The 19,590-nt window shown below is 41.9% G+C and overlaps 1 protein-coding gene across 1 annotated transcript in view; it reads right to left on the bottom strand.

Moving 5' to 3' along the window:
* The window catches only part of HTR4 (5-hydroxytryptamine receptor 4), a 49,732-nt gene that overhangs the window by 14,266 nt on the left and 15,876 nt on the right, over positions 1 to 19,590 (bottom strand). Inside the window, exons 3-5 of the mRNA XM_042903021.1 lie at positions 14,496 to 14,649; positions 13,326 to 13,367; positions 10,034 to 10,602 (exon numbers count right to left, since the gene is read on the bottom strand). Of these exons, the coding sequence (XP_042758955.1) occupies positions 10,034 to 10,602; positions 13,326 to 13,367; positions 14,496 to 14,649 (765 nt within the window). The remainder of the gene's footprint in view (positions 1 to 10,033; positions 10,603 to 13,325; positions 13,368 to 14,495; positions 14,650 to 19,590) is intronic.

Below are 19,590 nucleotides of genomic sequence, written 5' to 3'. Positions count from 1 at the left end.
AGCCCTGGTGGAGGCTGCAGGATATGAGGCAAGGTCATCCTCAAACCATCTTCGATTCACCCAGATTCAGTCTGCACTGGCTCAAAACAATGAGCTAACTGTTGAATCCAATTGTAACCTCCGGAGTTCAAGGTAAAGGCCACAAAATGGCTGTTAAATGTCAAACAGCTTTCCAACATTAGCCGAAACCTCTCAGGATCCAAAGTAAGAGCACACCTAAATTATTGGCTCATCCATGGGTAATCTAGACCGCGGTGTGAAAACCTCTGTGTAAAAGGGGAATTCTGGTGTGTTGAGATTGAAAGTTGGGAAGCAGCAGCACAGTGAAAAAAAAAAACAAGGACTCCGGTTGTGGGATTCATAAATATTTTTTTTTAAGTGGTGAAAACTTATTTGAGTATACCTATTCCAGGTGGTTAACGGGATTTGATAAGAGCGTCCATCCATTCAACCAATAAGGGTATTAACTGAGCAAAGGGCTATACCCTCGGGGAACTTTCGGAAATAAAATAGACATGTTACCTGCCCTTATGTACTGACAGTCCAGCTGGGGGCACAGGTAGTAGATAATTAAACAGCAACTAAATACAAGGATAACTTCTGACCATTGTTATTTATCAAGGAAACAACAAAAAGTAATAGCCCGGAAAAAAATGCTTTTCTCCTACTGGTTTTTAGTTTTCTTTGCCTCTTTCTCACTTTCTTTTTCTCTCTATCTTCATATTTTCCTCCCCTATTGATTCCCTATTTAAACCTGAATATATTGTGCGTGGAAATGTCAAAGACTTATATGGCGCATCCGTCAGAATTGCCTTATTTATTATTGAGCTTTGGTTGATAACACTTCATAAGTCTGAAGGAAAGCATATGCTGCCTTATTCCAGACAGAAGGCTCACAGAGCTCTAGAGCTGTTTTCTCCAGTAGAACTTTCTACAATAATGAAAGTATTCTATTTATAACATACGGCTACTGAGTGTTTGGAATGTTAATGGTTACCCTATAGGACAACACAGCCCTAGAGATTCCCCAAGTCAACAAAAAACCCTTGTTTATCAGGCAGATTGACGGTGGGTAATGGAGGACAGCAGCCAAGAGCCAAGTCAGACAAACAAGAAGTTCTCTGGGAAGTGCTGGCTGAAATTCTCAGCCTTCTGAGGAGCCAGGTGAGTGTCCCAGCTTTGGGTGAGGTCTGAACCTGGAGAACCAGGGAGTCATCTCAGCCTGGCCTGGGAGCAGAGAAATCCATCCCCAAAGCTAAATTCTGCATGCCGTCTCTGCATTGCTAAGCATGCAGTCTTAGCTATTTACCTAACTTATAAATAGTCTGTTCTCATCACATCATTATCTCTCCCCTGAGGACAGAGCTTTGCAGTTAGCAAAGCAATTTCACCTCCATTACCTCGTTTGATTTTCACAATGAGGTAGTGAGACAGGCAGGCCAGGGATTATTTACCCAAGAAGCCAACAATGGAATCCTCAGTGGATTTCATGTAGAGAAAAATTTCTGTTCTAAGGTTACACTCAATGCCACAAATCCTTACTCTGCCTTGGACCATCGAGGGCTACTCTCCATAAAGACAGTCAAACAGAAGAGAAGCGAGCCTGTGGAAAGGGGCAGAAACATTCCCTTACCCCTTGTCAAGCCTCACAACGTGCCAGGCCCTTTACTAGGCTCTCCTCAGAGAGGAGACTCCTCAGGCAGCAGTGAACAGCACTGGCAAGATCCTTGACATTCATCCGACGGAAAGAGAACTCCAGAATCGAACCCCCAATGAACTCCAAATCACATCAGTAGGGCTGGTTCCCATCTCCTGTCCCGGTACGTGGTCACAATCTATAGGATCACACTTTGCCTCCCAAGTGGCCAGAGTCACTTGGCTTGAAAATGGCTGAGCTGAGGCCACTTCGAAAGGAATTTCACTAGTTAACATCACATGAAACTATGACTCTGAAAGGACCGAAGAATTATATGGTATGTGTCATAACCCTGAAGCACAACCAAAGTCAGCATACACTGGGCCATTCCAATCCATGAGGATCAGAGACTGGTTCTCAAAGTTTAACACAGGTGAGAATCACCTTGGCAAAAATGTCATTTTCCTTAACGTGCCCCAATTCAGTGAATGGGGCCCAGGAATGTGTGTTTTGACTCCGTTTCCAGGGGATTCTAATGCAAAGCATACAGGAGGAGTCATTTCAGCAAAACGATGTAGCCTTGTTTTCTCTTGCTCACGGCGGAACTAGGGCCCGCAGGTAGATGTCACAGGGATGAAGATTTCAACTCAATGGAAGGAGACCTTTTAGATTCTAGAGCTGCCTAACCATTGAGCAGGCCCTTCAAGTAGCAATCCTCCCACTGCAGGAATTCAAGCAGAGATCGGGGGACCCTCATCAGTGACGACGAGGAAACTGTTGGTTAGGTAGCAATCCCTCCAGCTCCCAGTAAACCTTGCACACGATCCCGGTGATGTCCACTGTGCTGTGATTATTTGCTCGTGTGTCTCTTTCTTCAGTGAGGCTGTGAGCTCTGTGAGATACCGAGTCTCATTTTTCTTTCTCTACCACCCCCCTACACAGTGCATGGCAAGTCGATGCCCCGTGCACAGTTACAGTGAATCAAACCTAATAACCTACTCGGAACCTAATAACTCACCTTTCAGAGTCTGCAAACCTAGGCTTCTGACGAATTTCCTGTAGTTTCAAAAGAAAAATCTGGATTTTTTTTTTCTTCTGCTCTCTGCCGTGAACCCTTCACAGTATCTTTGACTTCTCCTTTAGGAAAGTATTTAAGTTCCCTTCGATAAAGATCTTACATTTTTATTTTGCACTTTTTTTTTTTAAGTAACTTTAGTGACTGCTCCTGTGGATGGTGGTATTTTTCCTGATCCACATTCTAACTGGTGATTTCTAGTATGTAAGAATCGCTGAATGTTGAGTTAGTTATACAGTATCTGGACATCCTTGTGACATGTCTTCATTTTCAGTTTACTGTGGGATTTTCCCGCTAAATAACCATATTGTTTATAAATAGCCACAGCTTTGCTCTTTTTCCTAAGTTTTATACTTCTTATTTCTCCTTTCTGTCATTTGGATTTTGTATGCAATGTTGAACAGCACAGGTGATGAGGCAACCTGTCTTGTCCCTGACTTGAGTAGGAATGGAGTCAATGTCTTCTCACTGGGTGATTTCTTCCTTCTCTGCCATTATGTCTGATGGGAGTTTCGTAGAGTGGGCAAAGTGACTCTTGTATAAGACTAAGGCAGACTGGTGGATGGGGAGAACAACTATAGAGCCAAGTTAAAGAAGTGACAAAGAGAGAGAAGCTGGCCCCAAATCCACTAAGAATCAGTTCATACAAATGATGAACCTCTTAGAATCCATTGCCCATACACTGGCATTATGCCTCCTCCTCCTCCTTTTTTTTTTTTTTTAATGTTTATTTATTTATTTGAGAGGTGGGGGGAAGGGGAAGAGAGAGGGAAATAGAGAATCCCAGGCAGGCTCCACACTGTCAGTGCAGAGCCCAACATGGGGCTTGATCCCATGAACTGTGAGATCATGACCTGAGCTGAAATCAAGAGTCAAATGTTTAACGGACTGAGCCACCCAGGTGCCCCTATGCCTCTTTCTAATATATGTGGGCATACAAGTTAAAACTGCCCCAAGAAACATATATATGACAATAATTCATGTTTGGAAACTATTTTTAAAAGGCTATGTAACCTACATGTCTAGACAAACTACTTCAGGAGCCAATCAATGGCATTTTCACTTCTATTTTGATCATGAGCTGGATATTCCAAAGAAGATGCTTATCTCACGGAACACCAAACACAACGGCAGACATCTCTGCTACATGGTACATTATTTCATTCAATTTGAGTGGGCAAAGTCCTCTAAGACTGTCTTGCAAAAGCTTATTTTATTTCTTTGATTGCCCATGTGTTTGTTCAATAACAAAATGTAATACAAGTCAAAGGACTACGTGGCTAGACCTACTATTCCAAACCACTGAGGCAGACTGGCCTGTTTTTAATTCAACCTGGAAAAGCAGAATTCCATTTTCTCAAAAAGACTTTAAGAGAAAAAGGCCCCACAGTTTCAGAGTGTTGTCATGACCTGGCTCTCCCCAGTGTGATTCTTAGGTCGCAGACTAACTCCTCTATACCTTATAGATTCTCAGGAAAGGCAAGATGATTTTCAATTTTGAGTGTTTTAATATTTCATTAACCTGAAGACAATCATGAAGACTTTGTGTGATCTTGGGCCAGTTAGATACTCTCTTTAAACCCTGGATTTTCTCATTGTTAAAATCATGATAATTACCATAGCAGCCTACTCGGTTGTTGTAAAAAATTAAATGCAGTAATGCATTCAAAGTTCTTAAATTCAGTAACTGGCACATTTTTTTTTGAGTTATGCTTGGCATCATAATCGTTACTAATAACACAGAATGACATGAATTTGTCAATGGATGCTTTGCATGAGGAAATGAAGTTGCACTTATCAAATTCCAATTTTTATTTTATTTTATTTTTAACTAATCTCCTACTCAACATGGGACTCGAAACTCAATGACCCTAAGATCAAGAGTCATGTGCTCTTTGGACTGAGCCAGCCAGGCACCCCTGAAATTCCAAATTTTAAACATGCAGCAGGAGGTTCAGGCATCATCTACATTTCTGTGATTTACATGTTGTCACTATGATTAGATTTTGCATTTATTTAAAAAAAAATTTAATATTTATTTATTTTTGAGACAGAGAGAGACACAGCATGAACGGGGGGAGGGTCAGAGAGAGAGGGAGACACAGAATCTGATGCAGGCTCCAGGCTCTGAGCTCTCAGCACAGAGCCTGATGCGGGGCTCGAACTCATGACCATGAGAGAGGGAGACACAGAATCTGAAACAGGCTCCAGGCTCCGAGCTGTCAGCACAGAGACCGACGCGGGGCTCGAACTCACGGACCGCGAGATCATGACCTGAGCCGAAGTCGGACGCTCAACCGACTGAGCCACCCAGGCGCCCCAATTTTGCATTTATTTTAGATCGAACTCCATATTTTCAATATCAGCTGATGGGTTTTTCTTTCTTAAAGCTTCCCATCTGTCGCTTATATGTTAGTTCTCCTTGAGGGCCACAGAAAGTGTCCAGATTTAGTAACATGGTAGATGACAGCTGTACTTTTGGAGACAGAGGAGACTCAGGAAGTCTGGGGTGGGCAGGTGGGCAGGTATATAGGAGAGTTCTGTTTAAGGGACATTAAATGTGAGATTCCTGAGAGGCACCTATGTGAGGCTGTCAAGGAAGTAAATTGGATTTTGTGGTCTGGAGCTCAGAGGACAGCTCTGATCTAGAGCTACTAATTAAGAAGAGATTAATGGCACAAAGATGGTATTTAAAGCTATGGATGGTCAAATCACATTTAAAGCAAGAATGTCATTTGAGAAGACAGTGAAGAACCGAGCCCTGAAGAACTCTAACATTTAGAGGCCAGATAGAGAAGGAAGGACCTATAAAAGATACTAAGAAAGAGTTGCTGGTGAGTCAGGAGGCAAAGCAGGGAAGTATACTGTCCGGGAAAATTAATGTCAAAAATATTTCAAGAAGGAAGACAGGTTAACTGCAAGAGGCCAAATAAATAGCACTTTTGAACTTTGGAACTTTCATATGACAAAAGTCAACCAAAGTTCAAAAGCAAGCGGAAGAGGAGGGAAAGTGTTTGCAAACTATGTAACAAGGATTAACATTTAGATGGTAATAAAGAACGTTCAGAAATTCATAAGAAAAATACAACAAAGTTGTCACACAAAGCACGATGTATGTGAAAATGCAGTTCACATAAGGATAAATATTTGTCAACAACTTTGAAATTAGTCAGCAATTAACTTAGAAGAGGTTCAACCTATCAAACCACCTGGAAAATGCAAATTCAGTGAAAGAACATTTCTGTAATCAGCAAAATAGTAAAAGACGAGTAATGTACAGTGTTGGTGAAGGGAAGGAGTAGAGGCTACTCTCAGACGCTGCTGATGAGACTACAAATCTCTACGGCATTCTAGAAGGTCAACCTTAAAGTAAACCTAACATTTGTAAATGCACATATACATCAATAGAGCAATTTTATTTTGGGTAGCTATCTAAAAGGAATACATATGCACAAAGAAATGTGTTCAAGGGCATTAAAAACAGTACAGTTAGATACAGCAGAAGAATGGAAACACCTACATATCCAATAATGGGAAATAAGTCAATTTTAGTGTGTATTTTTAGTACAGAAGCCTACGGAACACTTAAAAAGAATGATTTAGATCTAAATGTTCTGAGATGCAAGGATCTCTAAAATACATTCTTAAGGGATAGAAAGCAAGGTGCAAAAAAGTACATATAAAATGACCCCATTTATGTAAAATAAAAGTGATAAGAAAGTGGTACAGTTTCATACTTTTGCATGTGGCTGTTCAATTTTCCCGACGCCATTTGTTGAAGAGACGGTCTTTTCCCCACTGTATATTCATTCCTCCTTTGTTGAAGATAAACCCAAAATGGAGTAAAGACCTAAACGTGACACCTGAAACCATAAAAGTCCTTGAAGAGAGCACAGGCAGTACATTTCTCTGACACTGGCCATAGCAACATTTTTCCAGATATGTCTCCTGAGGCAAGGGAAATAAAAGCAAAAATACACTATTGGGACTAAATCAAAATAAAAAAGTTACTGCCCAGTGAAAGAAACCACCAAAAAACCTAAAAGGCAACCTACTGAATGGGAGAAGATATTGGCAACTGACATATCCAATAAAGGGTGAGTATACAAAATCCATAAAGCACTGATGCAACGCAACACCCAAAAGACAAACGATCCAATTAAAAAATTGGCAGAAGACACGAACAGACATCTCTCCAAAGAAGACATTCAGATGACCAACAGACACATGAAACGATGTTCATCATCACTTACAATCAGGGAAATGCAAATCAAAACTACAATGAGCTATCACACCTGTCAGAATGGCTAAAATAAAAACAAAAAAACAAAAAAACCACAAGAGACAGCAAGTGTTGGTGAGGATGTGAAGAAAAAGGAACCCTTGTGTGCACTGTTGGTGGGAATGCAAAACTGGTGCGGCCACTTTGGAAAATAGTATGGAGGTTGCTCAAAAAATTAAAAACAGAACTCCCCCTACCCGATGATCCAGTAATTGCACTACGGGTATTTACCCCCAAAATACAAAAACACTAATTCAAAGGGATCCATGCACCCTTATATTTACTGAAACATTATTTACAATAGCCAAACTATGGAAGCAGTCCAAGTATCCATCAATAGATGAATGGATAAAGAAGAAATGGTATGTATACTGGAATATTATTCAGCCATAAAAAAGAATGAAATCTTGCCATTTGCAATGACACGGCTGGAACTAGAGAGTACAATGCTAAGCGAAATCAGTCCGAGAAAGACAAATACCTTAAGATCTCCCTTATATGTGGACTTTAAGAAACAGGGCAAATGAGCAAAGGGAAAAACAAAGAGAGAGACAAACCAAGAAACGGACTGTTAACTATGGAGAAGAAGCTGATGGTTACCAGAGGAGAGGGTGGCGGGTGGGGATGTGGATAGGGGATGGAGATTAGGGAGTGCACTTATCATGATGAAAAAGAATAAAATAAAAAAGTAAAGTAAGATAAAATAAAATAAAATAAAATAAAGGGAGAGGAATCTATGAATTTGTATGTTTTATGCAGGCTTGTAAATGCATTTAAAAAATCACTGATTAGTTTCAATTGTCTTTGAGGTGAAGGATAAAACCAGGACAAAAGCCGATTGTACTTTTGATTATTTAGGTTTTATACTTCTTGAGTCCATCGGAATTTGTTGGTGTCCTGCTTATAGGATTTTTAAGAAAAACATAACTTTTTCCTAAGGCGTATTGATACAATTGATCTAGAGAACTCACTGCACGATGTATGAATTTATTCATCAAGAGTTTAAGTTCCTAGTGTATGTCGGGCAGCATATTGGGTATTTGGTACAGACCAGTGAACAATACAGGCAGTATTCCTGTCCTTAGCAAGCTGGGGGCTCAAAGCAAGCTGGGGAGCAGTGGGTTCCAACAGTCGTCTCTGCATAGGCTTCCCCGCTCTTAGAAGATTCCTCACCCCCACAGAGGATTATCTCAGACCAGTTTCCTGCAGTTTTCATTACCTCACTAAGAAATCATCCACCAGCCACCTCTAAACTGTCATCTCTGTTTTACAACCACACGGCAGGTTTCCAAATGCGGCAGGGACGAAACACCGTTATCAGTCAGGTGGGTTTCTTGGGCTGTCCTGGAAAAGCCACCCCCCCACCCCCACCCAGTCATAAACAACTGACACAAATCCAACTGCTAGAACATACAAGTGTAAGTCGTTGGGTGCCTGTACTGAGGCAGCTGCTGACTTAAATAGCTTTTAGGCGCCCCCCACAGAAGTTCCTGTACGCACACTTTACTACATGGTTGGATTCTTCCCATGACACTCACTCAAGGCATAATAATCAGGGAAGAAGGTGAGCCTACGGGCGCAGCCTTTGAGGCTCTTGGAGCAGCTGGCATCACCATGCTAGGCTTTCACTACAAGTCAGACCACACTCGTAGCAGGAAATTGAATTCAGGCTTCTGAGCAGTCTCGGAGGCAAAGTGCTTATATTTCACTTGTAATCCCTATTTTGCTTTCTTCTTTTCTTACACATGCAAATGAAAGTTCCTCAGTTTTTGGTTGCCAGGACAGCTGAATACTGTCATCAGAAAAAATTAAATGCTTGTGTCAAAGAAGGAGCTGCTTTTTTAGAAATTCCTATGCGTCTTGGGGCAAAGGAAAGTGAATGCCGTTGACAATTCATTCGTCTTTGCCATAGGATGAATGTACTTTTACATACGGTTTTTCATGGCTGAGAAAAACTCTAGCCCGGGGAGCCAGAAAATTTTCAGGGTTTAGAAGCATCATGACTAGTCACTGAACATTCAACTCCACAGTGACCCCCATCTCCATCAACCTACGTGACCTTGGGTAAACCACTTGACCTTCCCATGCTCTTTCACGTGCCATTTCCTTCCTCATGCTGTTCTATCTGCTAGAATGACTTCCTTGATTTCTCCCCCAAGTCTCCAATTCTTAAAAAATGCTGTCCTCTGAAGCTTTTCCTGATTTTCTTAAACCAAATCAGCTTCTTTCCTCCTCAAATCCCCCTTCTAGATTATCTCCACCTCCATTACATCAGTTATCACATGGTGTTACTGTTACATATTTATCCTTCTATTTATTTTGTTTATCACATTATTTAGTGGCCATCTTAGGATATCAAGCAATATGTTACTACTACTGCTCCTACTGACATTAATAATATTGTTAGTAATATCATGAGTGCTTACTATGTGTCAGTCCCCATATGAATACATTATTTCTAATTGTCACAATGGCCCTATGAAGTGGATATTATGATTATTACTATGTTTTTATAGTGGAGTAAAATAAAACCAAGGGAGATTATACAAATGATTAGTAGTGGCATTGAGTCAAAATAAAGTCTATTTTACTTTAAATCCCATGCTGCTAACCACGGCTGTAAAACACTATCTAATAAATAACAGTAGATAATATTTACTAACTGCTCACTAGGTATCAGGCTCTATACTATGTGATCCACACACATCAGCTAATTTGATCTTCATAAAAACCCCGTGATGTAGATATTGTGAATATGATCTCATTTTTTTTTTTTAAATGAAACGAAATTTCGCAACGTTTAAATGACTTGCCCAAGGTCAGAGAACTGTGGAGAGTGAATCTGAATACAGGCCAGTCTCTCCCAGAGCCTGAGTCCTTACCCACTATTCTACTTCATGACCAGATGGTAGAATTTTCTTTAATCCTTATAAACATTGCCCAGGTTTTTAAGAAGAATCCTTCTGGAAACAAAAAACTGGAGAGGTAGCCCTTCCGAGTCACGCAAGCCGACAAAATCTATCGAGCCCCTGACACTCACCTTAGCACATGTGTGGATCCATTAATGGTTGTGGTTGAACAGGGCACAGCCTGGCCCAGAATGGAGGGTCTTCGGTAGCGCTCATCATCACAGCAGAGGATGATGAGGAAGGCACGTCTAAAAGACTTATTCAAGAAGGCGTAGAGAAAGGGGTTCAACCCAGAATTGATGTAGCCGAGCCAGAGGAAAGCGGTCCACACCTGCCCGGGAACAGTGTAGTCTATGAATGGATCCACAATATTGGTGACAAAGAATGGAGCCCAGCAGAGGCAGAAACAACCCATGATGATGCACAGGGTCTTGGCAGCTTTGGTCTCTGTCCTCATGCGATGAGTGCTGTGCTGGTCGGCCGGCTGGGGCCTGCCCTCTGAGGGGGCCCCTGCCCGTTGTAACATCTGGATCTGGTGGGCATGTTCCTTCGCTGTGACATAGATGCGATAATAGGCCAGCACCATGAGGAGAAACGGGATGTAGAAGGCCACCACAGAGCAGGTGATGGCATAGGGCTTGTTGACCATGAAGATACAATACGTAGAGTTAGAGTTCTGGTTGAACTTCCTTTTTTCTATCTGAGAGTTGGAGAGACAGAATAATGAGGGAAGAAGGGAGAAAAGGGAAGGAAAAGTGAAGAGAAAGAAGCAGGAGGGGAAAGAGGAAAATTGTAAGAAAAGAAAAAAAGATGGAAAAGAAGAGAAAACGAGGAATTGGAAGGGAGAGAGAAAAGGAGGGGAACAGAGAAGGGCAGAGAAGGAAGAGGAAAATACAAGAGGAAAAGGAGGAGGGAAAAAGAGAAGGTTTATCAGTAAAATTCTCTTTTTCTTATTAGCCTATAGCACCTAGAATCACAATGATAGAAGAGAAACATGATTGCATCCCGGGGCGCAGAGGCATTGTCTGAGCACCAGGGGCTGAAGGCTCCAGGAAAGAGCGGAAATAAGACAGAGACAAAATCATCCTTCATTCCCTTTACCCAGCCGATAGCAGAGTTAGCCTCTCCCTTTCTCTTCTGTCTGCACACAATATATCTGGTAGAAAAGGGCTTTGAACTCAGGCTCATCTTCCTCAGGCTGTCCTTACATCTCGGCATTTCCCATATAAAATTTAGAATTAGCTTATCAATCTCCATACAAATCTTTGAGGATTTTGACTGGTGTCAGAGTAGAATGACTGAGGGAAATGGACTTCTTTCCCATGGTCAGCTTTCCAATTCACAAACATGGTAAGTCTTTCCATTACTTACATCTTTTGAAATTTATTTCAGTAATATTTTACAATGTTTTTGTGTGTAAATGTCTTGCATGTCTTTTGTCAGACTTATTCCTAAGTATCTGACTGTTAGTCTATTGCAAATGGTACCACGTTAAAGTCCTTAATCTTAATTGTTTGTTGCTAGTATGTAGAATTCAGTGAAGACTTTTTTTTGTATGGCTCTGTATCTAGCAACTGTGTTAAACTCGTTATTAATATTTCATTTCTAGATTCTTAGGGATTTTCTCCATAAGTACCCATGTGACCTGCAAATAATAAAAATTTCATTTCTTCCTTTCCAATCTTAACACCACTTTTCTTGCATTATTGACCTTGATAAGACCTCCAGCGTAATTTTCAATAGAATTAGGTAATAGTGGATGCCATTTTACACTCCCAGTTTTAGGAAGGGAGTTTCAATTTTTTACTATTAAGTATGATACTTGCTAGAAGTTTTTTATGGATGCTCGCTTCTATTTTCAGTTTGATGACAATTTTTTTAAATCATGAACAGATACTGAATTTTGTCAATGAATTTCTGGCAATAAAGAGATGATCACGTGGGCTTTCCTTCTCTCTTGTATTAATATGGTGAATTACAGCGATTGTGTTACATTCCTGGGATAAACTTCACTTGTATTAGGTACAATGACAGACTGGATCTCTTTAAAAGGTTGAAAGTCTTTTCTCTCTACTATACTCTGTCTGCTGACAGCTCTGAGTTCTCAGCCTTGTCTAGGAATAGCCCTTGGCTGAAAAGAGCTGTATAATCCAATGACACTTCCTGCCTGAGGTCAGCCTGTATACAGTGTGAATATACACACGAACAAATGTATGGATAACAATTATATATGATACACGCATAAGCAATTTTATCTGTGTGCACATTTAGTGTCGTGTCTCATGGTATATTCTAAGGTTATAATAGAACTCCCTATTGAATTGACATTTTTCTTATAACGAAATCTCTTTATCTCAGGTAAGATGACGTGCCTTAGATTTATTTCATCACAGCTACACCACCTTTCTTTTGATTAGTATTTGCATATTTTATAGTTTTCCATTATTTTATATCAACCTTACTGTCACCTTACATTTCATGGGCCTCTCTTACAGGCAGCATATATTATGTATTGATTGGTTGATGAAAATATTCGGACCAGAACTTGCAGGAACCGAACTCTGTATTCCTCCCAGGGGCAAAGATATTCAGTATTTGCTAATTTAGTATTTGTGGCAACTTTATAGAACCTAATTACTGTGAATGATGAGAATCAACTGTACCTGTACTATGAACATGCGGGTTGTGTTAGCATCTCCCTAGGCCAATTCAATGTGTAGATGAGTGGAAAGATATGAAATGCAATCACGGCACCATGGAGCGAATACGAGGCATGTTCATAGCAAGCAGGTGCCCCCATTCCCCAGCTGCGGGAGGTAAATGGGGGATGCCCCCCTCTCACTCTTGAAATGAACAGCAGTTCTCTAGATTCTTTCCCTTAGAAATTCTATATCCGAAGGTAAGAGTGCAGCACCCTCTTTTAAAAGTTCTGATTCACAGAAGTTTATGCTTCCAAAGGTCTTCTCCATTAGGGAGGAAGTTTAGCACAGAGATCAAGAGCACGGACTCTGGAGTGCAGGAAGCTTGAACTTAGCTAGAGTCACCACTACTCCCTGCCAATCTGACGTTAGCTAATAACTGCACCTCTCTGATGCTCAGTTTCCTGAGGACAATGATAGGATCGACTTAATAGCACTGTCGTGAGGCTTGTGAGAGGTTCACAGTAATAACGATTAAGTGAACACGGGGCTCGGCAAACAGTAAGCGTTCAACATTTGTTGGCCGTTGTTACTACTCTACTGGTTGTTGGAAACTTGAATTTCATTTCCCTTGAGATTGGCAAGGCTGAAAGTTTGAGAGAAGAAGGATAGGATTCAAGAAAATATCCATACAGTCTCCCTTGTATGAATCCCCTTTTACTTCTCCACTCCTTTGTCCCCAGCATTTCTTTCGGAAGCCCAAGGAACTCTTGTTCTGACATACCACATGCAAATCCTGGCCCAGCCTTGGCTTGGATATCCTTTCCTGGACAAAGAACAAGGCAAGATTAGGGCTAGGGACGTGGTGGAGAGAAGAACAAGCAGCTTCTACTCTAACTGGTCTTGTGGGGCTGGAGCTTGCTCTCGATCTTTCCTCTCCAGTCCCCTTCCTACATCAACACGGTCCTGGACCGAAGGTTAGAGTGACTGCCTGACAACTTCCTTAGGGAACATATATCGCTGCTAGTGAACACGCACCATAACTTTTGATCCTCATTGCGAGTTTGGCACTAGGAGCATACTGGGTCAGAGCTGGAAATCTCTGGAAGATCATCCGGACAGGGGCTGGCAAATGCCTGGCTCGTGTGCCACACTCTGCTCTCCTACTCTCTGGGAGACACTCCCCCACTGAAGACCAATGCACCTTCTCACTGCAGTCCTTCAAGGTCAGGGACAGAGCTGGACTCAGGGTTCAGTTCTCTCGACTCCTGACCCAGGCTTCTCTTCATTCTCTGGAAGCCTCTGCCCACATGACATGTTTTCTGCTGGTCACTGGCAGCCATGAAATGGGACGAAGGCCTCTTGGGGCACATCACATGTCTCAGGCTCTCTGGTCTGAACACCAAGCTTTGAGTACCCATTGTGCTATTTGACCAGGCATGTTACTTTACCTTTTTGAGCCTGGTATTTCTCATCTGGATGAGATGACGGAAGGATGTCATTAGGATTCTATGTTAAAGTCTGAGCATATTTTCTGGCATCCAACAAATATTCAAAAATGTTAGCTTGCCTTTTTTTGTTGTTGTCACTTAGATCACTATCAGAATCTTTCTGGGGTGCCTGGGTGGCTCAGTCGGTTGAGCGCCTGACTCTTGGTTTCGGCTCAGGTCACGATCTCATGATTTGTGTGACTGAGCCTGGCATCAGGTTCTATGCAGACAGTGCAGAGCCTGCTTGAGATTCTCTCTCTCTCTGCCCCTCCCCAATGCATGCGTGCGTGCATGTGCTCTCCCTCTCTCTCCCTCCCCAAAATCAATAAACATGTACATATATAAAAAAAAGAATCTTTCTTAGAATATCCACCCAACCTGATATTGTTTATTTATTTAGAATCTCAGGCAAATAAAGTAAATCAGAGAGTAAAACAGCAGGCACTCTCTGCATAGGTACTCACCAGATCAATTATGCCAATATTATTCCAGCCTTGCATTATAGGGAGAAAAGAGATAAACGTGGGGATGACCCAGCAGCCTCCCAGCATTAACGCGATGCGCAGAGGGGTCATCTTGTTCCTATAGACCAGAGGCTGGCAGCAGATGGCATAATACCTGGAGAGAGAACAGAAGGTGTGGGTGCCATGGGAAAGGAAGAACGAGAGGGAAAAGGAGGGAAGAATAATTGAAGAGAAAGAAGAGGAGAGAAGGAGCAGAGAGGAGAAGGGGGATAAGAAGACGAAACATCGGGAAAGTGGGAAATTAGAGGGGCAAGTAGAGCATAAAAGAAGAAAGAAAAGAGAAAATAATGGGAAAAAAGAGGAAGTGGGTAGTAGAGAAAGGGAAGATGCAATGAGAAAAGAACAGAGGAACGAAAAAGGCAATTACACAATGAGATGTTGTATCGCCCCATGAGTTTCTGCTAACAAAAATATAAACTTCAGATCACATCTGAGAGTCACTATCTGGAGTTGGCCCCACATCCCTCTTCCTCTCCCCGTATATGAAAAGCCTGACACTCCCTCAACTGACGGTCTGCTCTGTCTCAGGCGTGCTTCCGAAACTTACCTTCGTGCCTGGGCATTTCAGAAGATTCTGTCCAGCCCTCTGGACTGTAGTGCCCAAGGCAACTGTAGCGTCTCCGATAACAAGGTGACGTCTCCCAGGCTTGGCCCTACATCTGAGCTCTAAGAACTGTATCTCAGATTTGTCCCCATACTCTGAATTACCTGGCTATCTTGCAGTGAAATTCTAAGTCAGTGTTCCAGAGATTCCACTCCTCCCCTACATCAGACGCACCTGAGGAGGCCCATTTAATGCAAATTCCAAGCATCTCCTGCATCACAGTCTGTTGACGAGGGAGTTTGCCTCCTTCCATATGACAAATGGAAGTCGTAACTGCTGTTTGCTAAAAACGTCCAGCCCTTCTGGGCACATGAGCTTCCTGGGCTTCCTTGTGGTTGGCTGAGGCCAAGTGATTGGTCTGGTCAAGGAGTTGGAAACAGAACTGACGTGCATTACCTCTGGACCAGCCCATTTAAGTGTTTCTCTGATGCCCAGAAGGTAAAAGTTCAAATTTTCCCTACTCCATCATCTCCTACCTATTGGTGGACACCACATCGCCCCTATTTAGCAGGGTCTGCTCTTCCTCATGGAACTCACTGCTCATGGCTTTTTGAGTTCATATTCTGCCAATGTACTAGTCTCCTTCTTTCCTCCGGACAGAGATGCAACCTACTCTACTCTGATCTGGGCTCTAACTCCCAGACTGCTTCTTGCATGCTATTCCAGTCTTGGAAATCACCACTTCCACACCCAGGCAACTGTGGGAATTTGACAAGAGGCACAATACCCCAGTAGGTCTATCGGCTATTTGTCTTTGGAAGAGTCACAGAATAAGCGCAAACAGAAAGCCTGGGGGCTAAGCCTGTTCTTTAAGGTTTGATACCATTTAACGATGAGACACCCCCTTATACCACTCATTTTATGCAATTTGCTTTAATTTTTCCCACCTCTTCTTTTCTTTTCTTAATTCAAAGCCTAACTAACGTAACAATGGCTATATTCTTTGAAGAGGTGGTGGTAGGACGAGTTGGGAAAGAGGGTGGCATAAGAAGGAGAGCTTGCCCTGTGTTGGAACATGGGACGTGGGGGCCTCAGGAACTGAGAGGGCAGAATTACACCTTTCCCTCCAAGGAGTCAGGGAGCAGCTGACCACACTGTGCCAGCAAGCTTCCTGTGGCCAGTAACACCGTGGGAGTTCTGACCTGCACCAGAGTGCAAGAAACGACAGACCAAAGAACGGGAGAAAGGCTCCTCTGGGAACTCATTTTCTCTATCTATAAAACTGACACGGTGACAAAATCTGGCTAAAGATAGCTCACCAGTGGAAAGAATCATGATTCGCTAGAATTCCCCCCATGATCTTGACTTATGAGAAAGGCCAATCGTTATCAGAATGACAGGTTTTTCTGAATGGCGGTATTAACAATCATACAGATTTATTATTAACGTAGAATTAATCATGAATTTGGGGTATATGAAAATATTTTTTAAAATACTTTTAAGATGTATTTATTTATTTTGAGAGAGAGAGAGAAAGAGAGCATGAACGGAGGAGGGGCAGAGAGAGAGAGAGGGAGAAAGAGAGAATCCCAAGCAGGTTCTGCACCGTCAGCAGGGAGCCTGACGTGGGGCTCAAACTCACAAACTGTGAGATCATGACCTGAACTGAGATCAAGAGTCAGACGCTTAACTGACTGAGCCACCCAGGCGCCCCTACTTTTTTTTTTTTTTTTTTTTTTTACAAATTCTGCTCCTTTCCTCATGCACTGGAGGGTCTAGATTAGACATTTGGTTTTATCCATTTAGCATCCTTCCTCCTTTCTTTTGATAATAACATCCCAAAGCCATTGGGAATTACCTCTTCTCTGTCACTTTCATGTTGTTGGGAGAGCAAATGATGGTGCTCCCGACTTTTCTGGCCAGGGAGTGACCCAGTCAGACTTTTTCCTGGGACTCTGAATGCCACGTGGAGTAATGCAGAGATGGGGAAGTCAGCGAAGGTCTCTCTATACTACAGCAGCCTCCTGGTGGGGCTAGGAGTAACTCTTACTCCTTGGATTGTTGGGCAGCCATGATCTTGCCTGTCAGGTCCTCTTTCTTTAGCTCCTCCTTTGATTAGATAAGCTACCGAGTATCTTTCCAATAAACTCCCTTTTTTTTTTCCTTTGCTTAAGCTAGTGTTATGGATTGAGTTTGTCCCCTCTTCCTTTCCTAAAAAAGTATGTTGAAGTCCTAACCCTCAGTACCTTGGAATAGGACCTTATTTGGAAATCGAATCTTCACAGAGGTCATAAGATTAAAATGAGGCCATTAGTGTGGGCCCTGATCCAATATGGCTAATGTCCTTATAAAAAGGGAAATTTGGACACAGATTCAGATATGCTCAGAGACAGCAGATTGGAATGGTCTGAAGCTAAGAAGGGCCAAAGAAAAATCCTTCCCCTCTAGGTTTCAGAGGTAGCGTGGCCCTGTTGACATCTTGGTTTCAGACTTCTAGCCTCTAGAACCATGAGACAATACATTTCTTATTCCAAGAACCCAGTTTATGGTACTTGTTATGACAGCTCTAACAAACTAATAAAGTTGGCTAAAGTTAGTCTCTTGCCACCAAAGCTTCCTGCATCAGTAAAAATGGTTTCGAATGTTAGACATGTCCTCCACAGATACTTTAAGTAAGAATGTCTTGTTTCATTCAATACACTTCCATATCATAGCTCAAAGTTATAACATTCCTTCATCTACCATATCAAAGAAGGCAATCGAGGGCTAAGTGTAGAACAGATATTGCCCTATCTTTGCTGTATGATTTATGATTCTTGAGGTTTGGAATAGATGTTGAATAAAGGCAACATTTCACGAATTTCGGTTGGATGTCCAGTGTCACAGAAATCCCAAAATCCAAAAAGACAAGCCAAAATTAAATACCCTGTGGGCCAAAAGGTAAGTTTGAGGAAGCAGGATATCTCACCTGAGAAGAGTCTTTAAGCTTCCATATGTGGACACAGATATTCAGAGGGTCATGGGGGGAAGACAGCAGAATTTACAGAAGAGGACTTCATAATATATAGTTACATTGGTGCTCAGAACACTTTTGTGGAAGTCTCTCTTTCTAAGTCTTGCTTGGCCAAGATGATTGTCTGATTCCCATGGTATGATGAATATCCTGTGCATAAGAAGATCTCCTCATGTTTGATGTGGGTGGGAGGATGGGAAAAATAGGTACAGAAGATTAAGGGGTACCAACTTCCAATTATAAAATAAATAAGTCATGGTGATGTTAAGTACAGCTGAGGGAATATGGTCAGTAGTATTGTAATAACCATATATGGTGACCAGTGGTAACTGGGCTTACTGTGGTGATCATTTCATAATCTATGTAAGTGTCATATCACTATGTTGTACATCTGAAAGCTATATAATATTGTATGTCAATTATACTTCACTAAAAATAGTTAGATTTAATTTTATTTTTTTAAGTTTATCTTGGGGGGGGCGGAGTACAGGTGGGGGAGGGGCAGAGGGAGAGGAGACAGAAAATCACAAGCAGGTTCCCCGATGTTAGTGCAGCACCTGATGTGGGGCTCGAACTCATGAACCACGAGACCTGAGCCGAAGTCGAGAGTTGGATACTTAACCAACTGAGCCATGCATATGCCCTGATTAGATTTAATTTTTAAAAAATGAAATGGTCTGCTGTCCGGTGTCCATGTCCATGGTCTGCTGCCCAATGTCCTCACTTTAATTCGCATTACCCCAGGTTACTAGAAGCTCCTGCCACAGAGGAGTCAATAGTGGTGACCGATTTCCTTTTGAAGTTTAACTTCAAGAGGGATACTGTGAATGTCGTGCACATTTTACCAATCTTTTACACATTTGATCTAGATAGTTAGTGCCCTGGCCAGTGAATTCCTGAAAGAAAGTTGCTTGGACAGCTCATTCCATAGGGGCTCAGGTGGGATACATCTACGTGAAAGACGCACAGACTGTTGTAGAAATTGACTCTTGCACGATGTGGGGTGGTTGGGTAAGCCTGAGAAAAAATCCTTTATCTCCTACTTTAAAAATCAGTGATGAGTAAAAGGAAAAAAAAAAATTTTAATTTTACTTAGATTGCACTGGCCGAGTTGCAAGTGATAGATCAGGATGAATAAGAACATTGTGTCTAGGTATGTGTTTGACTTGAATCTTTCCCTCTACATCATTTTTAGCCTGATGCTACCTTACCATAGACATACTTTGATTTTTTAAGTAGCATGTGGTGTAAAAAACATGAGATTTGTATTTGGAGCTCAGATGACAGCACCCACTTGACTGATGGGTTCAAGATTCTTACCAAAGCTTTGGCCCTGTTGAGGCAGCTTCCCTGAATAAGCCACCACATATCCTTCTATCTTTCCCAATAACTTTCTAATCTTTGCTTTCTAGCAACGAATCAAGAAAAATAAAAATCCTTTCGAAGTCTGCATTCAAGAGTCTAAATTAGGTAGGTGA

This window comes from Panthera leo, chromosome A1 (assembly GCF_018350215.1).
Source record: "Panthera leo isolate Ple1 chromosome A1, P.leo_Ple1_pat1.1, whole genome shotgun sequence".
Classification (NCBI taxonomy): domain Eukaryota; kingdom Metazoa; phylum Chordata; class Mammalia; order Carnivora; family Felidae; genus Panthera; species Panthera leo.
The sequence above is the reverse complement of the archived record's forward strand: the minus strand, read 5'-3'. Positions and strand labels throughout refer to the sequence as shown.